This window comes from Struthio camelus, chromosome 23 (genome assembly GCF_040807025.1).
Source record: "Struthio camelus isolate bStrCam1 chromosome 23, bStrCam1.hap1, whole genome shotgun sequence".
In the NCBI taxonomy this organism is placed as follows: Eukaryota; Metazoa; Chordata; class Aves; order Struthioniformes; family Struthionidae; genus Struthio; species Struthio camelus.
This window is the reverse complement of record NC_090964.1, coordinates 8,865,184-8,876,418: the sequence shown is the minus strand read 5'-3', so window position 1 is coordinate 8,876,418 and position 11,235 is coordinate 8,865,184. Positions and strand designations below refer to the sequence as shown.

The window sequence follows — 11,235 nt, the reverse complement described above, 5'->3', positions numbered from 1 at the left end:
CCGCCGTGCCAGCCCGCCGCGCACGAGCCCTCATCCCCCCGCGGCAGGCAGCCGGGGGGCTGCAGTGGGGCCGGGGAGGGGCCAGCACGGCTGCCTCCGGGGGCTGTGTCCCCTCGGCAGCCGCTGGGCAGCCCGGGGCAACCCGGCCAGGGGTGCGGGCACGCCATGGGGCAGCGAAACTCCTGCGTGGGAACGGGCTGCAGCACTATTTGGGGTCAGGGTAAGACCTTGCGCTGCAGATCCTCCCCCCGACGAGAGGCGGTCGTCCCGGGAGGCCGCGCTGCCTGGCAGCAGCACAAGGACGCGGAGAGCAGCGGCCGGGGGGCGTCCTTCCAGCCTGTGCACTTTTGTGCACTGAGGGTCCTGGAAAAAAGCATGAAGCATGACTCACGCTTGATGCTTGTTCATCCTGTCATGGAGAAAGATTGTGTTTGGAGACTGCCGGGCTCCAGGCTGGACTCAGTTCCTTCCTGAGGCGCTCATCAGCCCTCCGGCCCTTCCCCGAGCTGCGTCCGCACTCTGCCAAAGGCCACGCTCGCAGGAAAAGGCCCTTCGGAGAGCGCTGGCCGAGAAGCCAGGCTGGGATCCTAGCAGCCTCCTTTGGGTTAGGGGTCTCCAGGAAACCCCCAGGGTCCTGTAAGGTCTGGATGCCCAGCAGCACCTTGCTCAGCTTCTGCCCCGCTCCCTCCAGCGGCTCGCGGCCGCCCGCAGTGCCTCCCCTCCTGGCTGCCATGCAATGACTTCGAGGAATTCTTTGGCAATGGCTGGGAAATGCTAACTGCAGGCCAGGAAGAGAGGCACCGCGCGCCGGGGCTGCCTGCCCTGCCGGGGGCGCGGAAACCCCGCCGCCAGCGCCGGGACCCTGCCCGCAGAGCCCAGCGTGGCCCCGGCCGGAGCCCGCAGCACCGCTGGCTGCAACAGCCCCTCTCCCCGGGTCGGGAGCGCCCGGCTGCACCGGGGGACCTGGCAGCTGGGGAAATGGAGCCAGCTCTAGTGACACTGGCTGCCTGCCCTGGGCTGCAGTGGGATGTCCCCGTGTCACTCACACGCAAGGGAGAGCCCAGTGCCACGGCTGGGATGCTCCGAGAGGGGCGGCAGGCAGCACCTCGCTCCTCCTCACACCGCTTCCCGGGGCGGCACAGCCGGCTGCGGGCAGAAATCCCGTGCAGGAGTGGGACACCCAGGCCGGGAGGGCACGGCCGGGGGCACGGACACCCCCGCACCGGCGGCAGCCCGCTCCATGTGACGCAGCGACGCGCGTGCTCTAGGGTCACCTTTGGCCTTGGCACCTCCAGCTGCGGCTCACATGAGCGCGCCGGAGCCCGCGTCAGCGGCGATGCCCGCCGGCCTCACCCCGCCGTGCCACCGGGCCGCGGAGGTTCGCCAGCGGCAGGGCCTGGAGCAAGCGGCGGAGCGGGAGCTGCAGCCCGAGCGGCTTCTGGCTCCGTGGGAAGAGAAGGCGGCGCGCGGCGGGGAGCGCCGGCGACCCACCGGGGACCTACCGGGGACCCACCGGGGACCCACTGGGGAGCCCCGCCGAGCGCGGGGGGCAGCGGGCCCCGCGCCCCCCTCCCCGCCGCTGCGGCCGCCGGCTCGCGGCTGCCCCCCGGCACCTCCCCGCGCCCTCCCCGGCCGGGGCGAGGCCCCGGGGGCCGGCGCGGATATAAGGAGCGGCGGGGCCGGAGGAGGGGCTCGGCGGCGGCAGGCGCGGAGCGGCGCGGCGCGCACGGCGGGGCTGCAGGTAGGCTGGCGGCGTCCCGGTCCCGGTCCCGGTCCCTCACGCCGGGGATCGGTGCCGGGGAAGGGGTCCCGCCGGTAGCTGCCGAGCGCGCTGACCCTTTCCTGGAGTGCCGTCGCGCCGCTCCCCTCCCCCAGGAGCCCTTTCCCCTCCCGGCCCCCACTGCCCCCGCGCTGAGACCTGGGAACTCATCGCACCGGCCGTGCCCGCGGGAGCAACGCGGGTGGGTGGGGCGTGGCGGGGCAACGCGCCCGGGGTCGCGGCCGCGGCTGGTGCACCCCGCTGCCGCCGGGATCCCTCACCCTCCCCCTGTGCCCTTCGGGCCCTGTCCCGCCGGGATCCTGCTTCAGGAGGGTGGTTTTTAAGGTCTGTGTGGGGCCCTTCAGGGGGACACTCGCGGGGAGTCGGGCACCCCAGGAAGAAGTTTGTTCCTGGGCATTGCTGTGTGGTTGGTGGGTGCCCAGCATTCGGGGTGTCAGCTTGGATGCTGCTTGGGTGTGTCTGTTGAAAATCAGATGGGAGCTAATAAATCTGGAGCTTTTTAAGTGTCACACAGCCATGCAGGGAGAGGGGAAGGGGGCTGCGAGCTGGTGCTGTCGGGGGATTTGGGAATGCTGCAGGCTGGGGCTGGTCTGCAGGACTGTTGTGCCTGGGTGACACCCACCACTGCTTCCCTGGGGCCCAACCGTCCCGTGCCCAGCACCTCTGCTGCCCTTGCCCCGAGAAGCACCAAAGCCTTTGGTTGAGGAGCCTTGCCCAGTCCATGCCCTGCTCACTCCGCTCTGTCTCTGCAGCGGTGGCAGGTCTGGGGACATTGCTGGTGACATGCATGTGCTCTGGACCCTGCTCATCCTCTTGCTGATGGCAGAGGAGACGGTGGCTTTGCGGGTGCGCTCGCGCCGGGAGCTGGCCCCGGGCTTGTACGAGCACGGGGTCTACGACGCCAGCGGGTCCTACTGCGAGCGTGGGGACGTCTGCTGCCACGGCCGAAATGACGGCTGCACCGTGCCGTATCTCGACACCATATGCTACTGTGACCTCTTCTGCAACCGCACCATCTCCGACTGCTGCCCGGACTTCTGGGAGTACTGCCTGGGCATCCCGCCGCCCTTCCCCAAACCGGCCGGTAAGGCGGCACGGCCGCGCTGGCGCAGCAGTCGGAGCGTGCAGCGGTCCCAGGCGCAGGGCCGGGGCAGCCCCGAGGCCCCGTGTCCCGGGGGGGGCAGGCTCTGCAGGGCCAAAAGGCTGGAGGGTCTTTTCCAGCGGCACGTACCTGTGACATGGAGCAGGACCAGATGATGCTCGGTCCCAGCTTTGCCGGTCATGTCTGGGTCACGCAGATGTTGGCCCTAACTTAACCCGTGCCGCAGCTCAGGCGGGGAGGGGGCGATGCTGGGCTCCCCCCGCCGCGCAGCACAAAGCTGCCTAAGAAGTCTCCGCAGAGCAGAGCCAGCGCGCGGTACAACCGGCCCCTTTATCCCCGTCGCCGTCAGCCTGTGTGTGTGAGCTGGGTCTCTGCTGGACAGCCCTGCTTGTTAACCCTCCCCGCGCTGGGCCTGCTCTCCCAGCTGCCACCGGCCCCGGGTGCGAGCCGGGCCCCCCCCCCTTGCCCCGGCCGGATGGGGAGGTGGGGGCTGCGCGGAGGTCTGGGGATGCCGGGCTGCAGCCACGCACCTGTCTGGTGTTAGGCAGTATATTGCAATGCTCTGCTCCTCCCGAGAGGGGTGTTTCTCCCTGCAGGAGCCAGGGAGGGGGGCCGCGGTGCCGCCGGCTGCTCACGGCGGCTCTCTGCTCTCTCCTGCCCAGGCTGCGCCCGCGCCGGCCGCAACTACCCCAGCGGAGCCACATACCGCGAGAACTGCAACCTGTGGTGAGTGCCTCCGGCTGCCCAGGCACCGCCGCCTCGGCGCCGGCCCGCTCCCCTGCTCCGAGGAAGGGCGAGGGGCCGGGCGGCGGCGGGAGGCTTGCGAGCGCCTGCCCAGGTGGGCTGGGGCTGCCCGCAGCCGGCTCCGCTGCAGCGGCAGCGCCGGGCCTGCGCTGGGTGGCGGGAGAGCTGTGCCAAATGCCTTTGCTCTGGCATATCCCAGTGTTGGGAGCGCAGACCCTGGGGCCTTGATCCGCTCCCAAGTTTTGGAGCGTGTCTCTGGGAGCCTCCTGCTCGGCCGGGTAGTGCAAGGCCAGGTTGGCTGCAAGAGCCTCCCGCAGCTACAGGCTGTCGGCATTGGCCTGGAGCTGCCTGGGGTTTGGTTTTTTTGGCCACACTGGTCCGAGTCCAGCTTGTGCAAGCCTGCTGGGACATGCCTGCAGCTGGGAGCCTCTGCCAGGTAGCCGGCGTCCGGCCCCGCAGCCTCCTTTGATGCAAGCCGCTCGTCTGCATGCGGCGGCGAGCACCCTTGCTGCGCTGTGTGCTTTTTATTTGCATTAGCCAACAGCTTGGGGTTTATCTCGAAACTCATTGCGGTGGTATTAATGGCATCCCCAAGATGGGCTATAGGGAAACCTGTGGGCGCAGGAGAGTGTGTAGACAAGGAGCAAACATACCTGTGGCTGGCTGGCTCAAAGCAATACGGCAGATAAGGGAAATCAAAAGCCCCGTCTCGGGGAGAGAGCGCTGGGTGTGCATGGGTGCGTGTGCGTGCATGCGTGTGTGCGAGTGCGTGCCACTGTGCATCCCCAAGCAGCCTGCTCCGGGCTGGATGTGAAAAGTGAAGCCATCCCCGCATAGCTGCGTGGGCGAGCCCACCCCACGGCTGGTTCAACAGGCTCCCCAAGGGACACCACCGGCACGGCAGCCCTGCCGGCCCTGAGCCCCGGCGTTTCTCCAGGACCGCGGCGTGGAGGCACGTAGGGCTGGAGCCGGTTCCCGAGCTCCAGGGGAAGGTCGTGGCCCCAAGGGCCGTGTGCTCGGATGATGGGTCCCGGCTGCTGCCAAAGCATCTCTGCCGCCACCCCAGCGCTGGGCCTTGGGGGCTGACGCTCCTCTGCCAACATTTCTTCCCCCGCACTTGGAGCGTGGAGAGCTTTTCCTGAACTGCCTCATCCGAGACCCTCGTCCCCGCCTGGGTCCCGCAGGGCCTGCGGCAGCTGGAAGGGAGCAAAGTCAAAGCCTGGGAGAAGCAGGAGGACCTGGAGCTGGGCAGTGGGTTGGGGCACCCCGGCCTGGCTTGCACCCTGCTACCTGGGCTACACCTGCACCCCGGGCCGGTCCTGCGGGCCCCGGCGTGCCGGCGCCCGTCCCTGAGGAGTTAACAGTGAGAGGCTGGGTCAGCAGGGCCAGGGCGCCTGCAGGCGGCCGAGCGGCGCTGGCCGGGGGGTCCGCGCTCTGCTCGTAAACCATCTTACTGGCTTTTTCCACCGCCTTACAGGCGCTTGGCAGTGTGGTGGGGAGAGCTGCACGGGGCAGCGCTGGGTGGGGGGGTTGCACCCTGCACTATGGGCCTGGTTTTGCAGCAATGTGTCCCCTGCAAGGTGGCCCCTGGGGTGGCAGCTGGGACGCAGCGGGGGCCCGTGGCCCCTGGCAGGGCGATGCTGGGAGCCGGGGTCCTGCTGCACCCAACTCTGGCTGGCTGCTTCCCCGAACTGCCACCCTCTACTGGGGGGGACGCTGGGGCCCATCCGGGTGCTGCCCCGCAGCGAGTGGGGTGCGGCGCTGGCCAGGGCCCGCTCTGGCCCCAGCACGACTCCTTAAAAGGGAAGAGGCGGCCGGGAGCTGGCGCCGCGGGCAGGAGGAGGGCATGCCGAGCATTGCTCAGCGCTTGCCGAGCCCCGACCCGGGGATGCCTGCAGGGACCGGCACCTGGCGCCTGCCTGCCCCGGGCCACCTCCTGTCCCCGTCCCATCCCTCGCAGGTCTCTAGCGCCAGCACCGCGGGGCTCCCAGGCGAACCTGGGCACATCGTCTCGGTCGGGGATGGCAGCCCGCTCCGAGCCCCCCTCCCCGGGCTCTGTTCCAAGCCCTGCTCTGACATTTGCAGGCCTGGCTGGTTTTCAGCTTTTCAGCTTATTTTCTGTCCCATGCTCTGTCTGCCCTCGAGGCTCCTGCAGGGACCAGGCAGGGAACGGCTCCAAGTGGCAGCCCGAGGGCTGCCGGCCGGGGCCGCGGCGCAGCCTCTAGCCCCTCGACCGCCACTGGCGGTGGCAGCGGGGCCCGGCGCTGCCCGAGGGGGTGCCGGGCTGGCGGCGGGGGCTGCCGTGCTGGCCCTCCCCGGCTGACCGCCCCGGCCCCCCTCGTGTCCCCGCAGCACCTGCAGCCCGGGCGGGCGCTGGGACTGCGAGGAGCACGCCTGCCTCGTGGACGCCGAGCTGATCGACGCCGTCAACCGCGGCAGCTACGGGTGAGAGCCGCTGCCTGGTTGCCGTCCGGTTGTGCCTAGCGCAGCCTGTCCTAGGCGATGGGGATGCACGGGGTGGGGGGGGCCTGGGTGCCTTTCGGGTGTCCCCTGACGCCCGCTCCCGCCTCCCGCGCAGCTGGAGAGCCGCCAACTACAGCCACTTCTGGGGCATGACGCTGGACGAGGGCATCCGCTACCGCCTGGGCACCTTCAAGCCGCCCCCCACCGTCATGAACATGAACGAGCTGCATGTGAGTCTGCCCCTGCTCCGGGCAGAAGGGGAAACTGAGGCACGGGCAGCCCCCACCGAGCCTTGCCTGTGGCCTGGCCCAGCACTTTGCCAGCCCCTGGGCTAACAGGAAAGCGGCTCTGGGCCGGGCCGAGCAGCCCTGGCGCGGAGGCAGGAACGAGCTGTGCCGGGTGACGCCGTGGGCCCCACGAGATGCCCCGGGCCTTTGGAGACAGCAGCTCAGCAAATTCCCCCCTCGCAATCCCTGATCTGACCCCCCCCCCTTTCCTCCTTGCTCGTTTCCCATCGGAAAGCTGGGTCCTGGAGCTGCTGAGTCAGCAAAGCCGGCCCCGCTGATGCTTTGCTAGCAGGATGCCTCCGCGGACACGAGCCCGCAGGGCCTGACCCTGCGCGGGGCGGGCGGCATCCCGGGGCGCCTGCGGGGCCCCTCGTGCAGCGAAGGGAGGGAAGCACCATGGGGAGCGGGAGAGGACGGTGCATCCCATTTTGGGGTCCCAGCATCTGCTGGTGTCCCCAGTGAGACCTGCCCCATCCGACACTGGGAAGCTGGAGCGCCCCGCGGCTGGGCAGCCCCCAAGGATGCTCCCAGCGCGAGCCTGGCGCCGCGGCTCAGGGAGCAGCCCCCTCGCCAAGGCTGCCCTGGCCTTGACACCCGGTGAGGTTTATGGGTTTTTTTAGAGCTGCTTCCTGAGCTGGGATAAGCGCCGTGGCGTAGCTGCATCCTCCCCAGGGATGGCCGAGCCGCGTGCTGCCAGGGCGGGTGCGCGGTCTCCCCTCGAAGCGGAAACGCTGGAGCTGAGCCAGGCCGGGGCTGCGGCCGTGCGGCCCCGCGCCTGCCCCACCGCTCGGGTCGCAGCCCCTCTGCCTTTGCAGGTGACCATGGACTCCAACGAGGTGCTGCCCCGCCACTTCGACGCAGCCGCTAAATGGCCCGGGATGATCCACGAGCCCCTGGACCAAGGCAACTGCGCCGGGTCCTGGGCCTTCTCCACTGCAGGTGAGGGGGGACCGGGCAGGACGGGGCGGCCGGAGGGAAGGATGCTCCGAGTGAGGGACCGAATCCTGCCCCAGCGGCCGGGGGCACTGCTGCTCCCTGCGGCTCCGCGGGGTCCGGCCAAGCTCCTCCGTGGGAAGCGGGGCAGGATGGCGGGGAGCGCGCGGGGCTTTCTGACCTCCGGCCTCGCTCCCAGCGGTGGCCTCGGACCGGATCTCCATCCACTCCATGGGGCACATGACGCCCGCCCTGTCGCCCCAAAACCTCCTCTCCTGCGACACCCGCAACCAGCGGGGCTGCCGCGGGGGCCGGCTGGACGGGGCCTGGTGGTACCTCCGCAGGAGAGGGTGAGTCCGCGCCTGGCGGGGACGCCCGGTGGGATGCAGCGGGCAGAGGTCGCTCCAGATGTTGGGGCTGGGAAAAAGGCACTTGAGGCTGCGGTGGCCTGGGCAGAGCAAGGACCGCTAGCCCCAAGGGCGAGCGCAGTCTGGAGGTGCCCCTTGCAGCCACCTTCTTGTCCCCCCCGGGGGTGTCCCTTGGGGACCGAGGGCTCCTGACCCAAGCAGGGACGGAGCCGGGGCTGGGCCAGCCTTCCCCTCCGCCTGACGGCCCTTATCCCCGCGTTCAGGGTGGTGACGGACGAGTGCTACCCCTTCACCAGCCAGGAGAGCCCGCCGGCCGGGCGGCCCTGCATGATGCACAGCCGCTCCACGGGCCGGGGCAAGCGGCAGGCCACGGCGCGCTGCCCCAACCCCCAAGCCCACGCCAACGACATCTACCAGTCCACCCCTGCCTACCGCCTCTCCTCCAGCGTGAGTGCCGCCGGGGGGGCTGCGGGCCGGCGGGCCAGGGCCGCGCCACCCTCCTGCCCGGGACCCTCTGCCGGCGCGAGCGTGGGCGAAGCAGGAGTCGTTTCCCTGGAAGCAGCTTGGCCTGCGCTGGGGTGGTCGGGTTCTTGGCCAAAGCCGAGTTGGAAAGAAAGCAGGGAAAAACCTGCTCTGCCCGGCAAACTTTGCCCGGGCCCTGGCAGGACGCGGGCCGGCGGCGTTTCTCTCCGCTCCGAGACGCCGTCACGCGCCGGCGGCCGCCGGGTCGCCCTGCTGGCTGCCGCAATGGCTTTTGCACGTGGCTGCAGGGAGCTCTGGGCTGGGGTGGCCCCTGCGCCCCCCCGACCGCCCGCTCTGTCCTTGCAGGAGAAGGAGATCATGAAGGAGCTGCTGGAGAACGGCCCGGTGCAAGGTAGGGAGCTGGCGGCACGTGGGTCCCCTCCGCGGCGCCCCAAACCCCGGGGACGCGGGGACCCTCACGCATGGCTGCGTTTGCTGCTTAATATTTAACGGGGGCTCCCGCCGGTGGAGCGGCAACGCGGCGGTGCCCGTCGCCCTGCCCTCCCCTTAACTCCCCAGCCGCCGGCTCCCTCTCAGGGCTGGTCTCGTCCTTTTTCTGGCTGAATCCTGTGCAACATCCCCGGGGACAAATCCGGCTGCTTCCCCCCCCCCCCCCGCTCCCAGGCGGAGCCCCCCCGTCCCCTTCCTGGGGAGGCGCTGGCCCAGCGCGGAGGGGCCGGCCGCCTGCCCGGCCCCCGGTGACTCCGCTCCCCCCTCCCCGGCCGCAGCCATCCTGGAGGTGCACGAGGATTTCTTCATGTACAAGAGCGGGATCTACCGGCACACGCCGGTGGCCGAGGGGAAGGCGCCGAAGCACCGCCGGCACGGCACCCACTCCGTCAGGATCACCGGGTACGGGGGGGGAGCGGAGAGTCCGGCCGCAGGAGACGTCTCCTTCGGCAGAGGAAAGGCGTCCCCCTTCCTCCCGGGCGGGGAGAGGAAGCAGAGGCGGAAGGAGGGTGCAGGGCTTGGCGGCCGCGCGGGCCTGCGCGTCGCCGTGCCCAGGCGGCAGGCAGGGGCTGGCGGCCACAAGTGCCGCGAGTGCGACGTTCTCAGCTCGCTGTGGAGCCGCGGAGGGAGGTGCAGGGCTGGGGGCAGGGGCGCATGCGGCGATAGGGCTGGAGGAGCTGAGGCCACCTCCCTTGCTGCTCCTGCGGCTAAAGGGACCTGGCTGCAGCAGGTGTATATACACCTTGCGCAGGCGCTGGCCTCAGCGCTGGAGCCAAGAAAGGAGCAAGGCTAAACCCCCTGGCCCAGAGCACAGCCCACGTGCCCCCCGCTGGCCGCAGAGCCGGACCCCCCCACGGGGCCCCCCATGCCTTTCCTTTGGGTGTGGGGTGCCCTGTGCCCACAGCCCCCCCCCCCACTCACCGTCCCGCCCTCTCCTGCTGCAGGTGGGGAGAAGAGCAAACGCCCGACGGCCAGACCCAAAAGTACTGGGTGAGTAGGGCCAGCTGTCACGAGTTTGTTGAGCCTCAGCAGCCTGCCGGGGCTGCACGGCGAGGGTGCAAGCGTCGCTTTGGCAGGCAGTGGCGGGCCCCTGCGCTGGGGAGGGTGGCCGGGGGGGGGGGGGGTTGGCCGGGCTCTGACGGGCGCCTGTCCCCCCCCTGCCAGACCGCTGCCAACTCCTGGGGCAAGGAGTGGGGCGAGAACGGCTACTTCCGCATCGCCCGCGGCGTCAACGAGTGCGAGGTGGAGACCTTCGTGGTGGGGGTGTGGGGCCGCGTCAGCACGGAGGACATGAACCACCGCCGCAAGTGAGCGGGCGCCAGGGCCCAGCGCCCCGCCGCTCCCCACCGACCCCCCCCCCCCAACCAACGCACACCCCCGGGGGGCCGCCCCGTCCCGCTGCGAGGGGCATCCCGGCTCGCCGCTGCCCGGCCCCCGGCTTTGCTGACGCGGCGGCCGGGAGGCAGTGGCCCGTGTGCCCGGCCGGCCGCTGCGGCCCCTCTCCCCGCCTGCCCCCAGGCTCTTCCCCCCCCCCCCCCAAACGCTTTGTGTGGGTCGGCGGCTCTGGCCCGCTAATCCCGGCCTGGCTGAGCTGGGCATTGTTGGGAGCAGCGTGGTGTTCAAAGGCGTCAGCGCTGCGCCGCGCCTGGCGCTGACAGCTCCGCCGCCCTCGTCTAAACACCGAGCCGCGAAGGTCTTTGGTGCACCCCCGGCACGGGGGGGGGGCCAGCCTGCCCCCCCCGCCCCCAACCCCATGCACATGAGTGTGGAGCTGTCACCCGTGCCGGGTGTCAGCTCGCATCCTGTGCCTCGAGTCGGGCAGAAATAATGCCGTGTGCTGCAGGGCCGGGGGTTATTCCAGGGGGGCAGCTGGGGGGGGGGCGTCCAGGGTGCAGCAGAGGGGGTTATTCTGGGGTGCAGCCAGACAGGAGGGTTATTCGGGGGTGCAATGGGGGGGTTATTCTGGGGTACAGTGGGAGGGGAGGGTTATTCCAGGGTGCAGCGGGGGGGGGGGTCATTCCAGGGTGCAGCCGGAGGGGGGATTATTCTGGGGGCGCAGCAGACGGGGTTATCCTGGGGTGCAGCAGGGGGGTATTCTGGGGTGCAGCAGGGGTTGGGCACGGCCCCACAGCACCCCTGGTCCCCATGGCGGCAGCCTCGATCCCCCCCCCCCCCAACCCCGCCCCAGCCCTGGCAGGCTCCGTACTTGTAAGATTTTTTTTGTTTCCTATATTTATTTTGCTTTTTATTATTTGTAAATAAACGTACTGAAGGCTCCGCGCGCTGCTGGTGCAGGGTGCCGCTGTGCCTCCCTCCCTGGCATGCCAGCATGCCGCGACCGCCTGCAAACCCTGAGGGCATTTTCGGGGGGGGGGGGGGGGGTCGGTGTGTGTCCGGCCGACCGCCGCTCTGTTTGCCATGGCTCGAGGAAGGAGCCCACAGGGTTGCCCACGATGGGCTCCGATCTGCAGCAGGATGCTGGGAGGGTGCGTGTGCATCCGTGTGTGAGTTGCCATGGCTCGAGGAAGGCGGCCCACACTGCCCCCAACGCTGCACGGGCTCACGTCCGAGCCGGGGATCTTTCTA

At 70.1% G+C, this 11,235-nt stretch overlaps 1 protein-coding gene across 1 annotated transcript; it reads left to right on the top strand.

The window, feature by feature from the left end:
* The first annotated feature begins 1,671 nt into the window (after positions 1–1,671).
* TINAGL1 (tubulointerstitial nephritis antigen like 1) lies at positions 1,672–10,926 on the top strand. Its single transcript, XM_068917445.1, has 12 exons — positions 1,672–1,741; positions 2,533–2,864; positions 3,545–3,608; positions 5,979–6,071; positions 6,205–6,319; positions 7,192–7,315; positions 7,509–7,659; positions 7,941–8,124; positions 8,506–8,551; positions 8,928–9,051; positions 9,594–9,639; positions 9,814–10,926. Exons 2-12 carry the CDS (start codon positions 2,564–2,566, stop codon positions 9,958–9,960), a joined length of 1,395 nt encoding a protein of 464 aa, XP_068773546.1. The 5' UTR covers positions 1,672–1,741; positions 2,533–2,563; the 3' UTR covers positions 9,961–10,926.
* The last annotated feature ends 309 nt before the right edge of the window (positions 10,927–11,235 follow it).

Excerpts from the sequence above, each read along its gene's own strand:
- TINAGL1 (XM_068917445.1), top strand. The coding sequence starts at position 2,564 with ATGCATGTGCTCTGGACCCTGCTCATCCTCTTGCTGATGGCAGAGGAG. Across the intron at positions 6,072-6,204 it reads GTCAACCGCGGCAGCTACGG|CTGGAGAGCCGCCAACTACA; the intron begins GTGAGAGCCGCT and ends CCTCCCGCGCAG. Across the intron at positions 9,640-9,813 it reads GCCAGACCCAAAAGTACTGG|ACCGCTGCCAACTCCTGGGG; the intron begins GTGAGTAGGGCC and ends CCCCCCTGCCAG.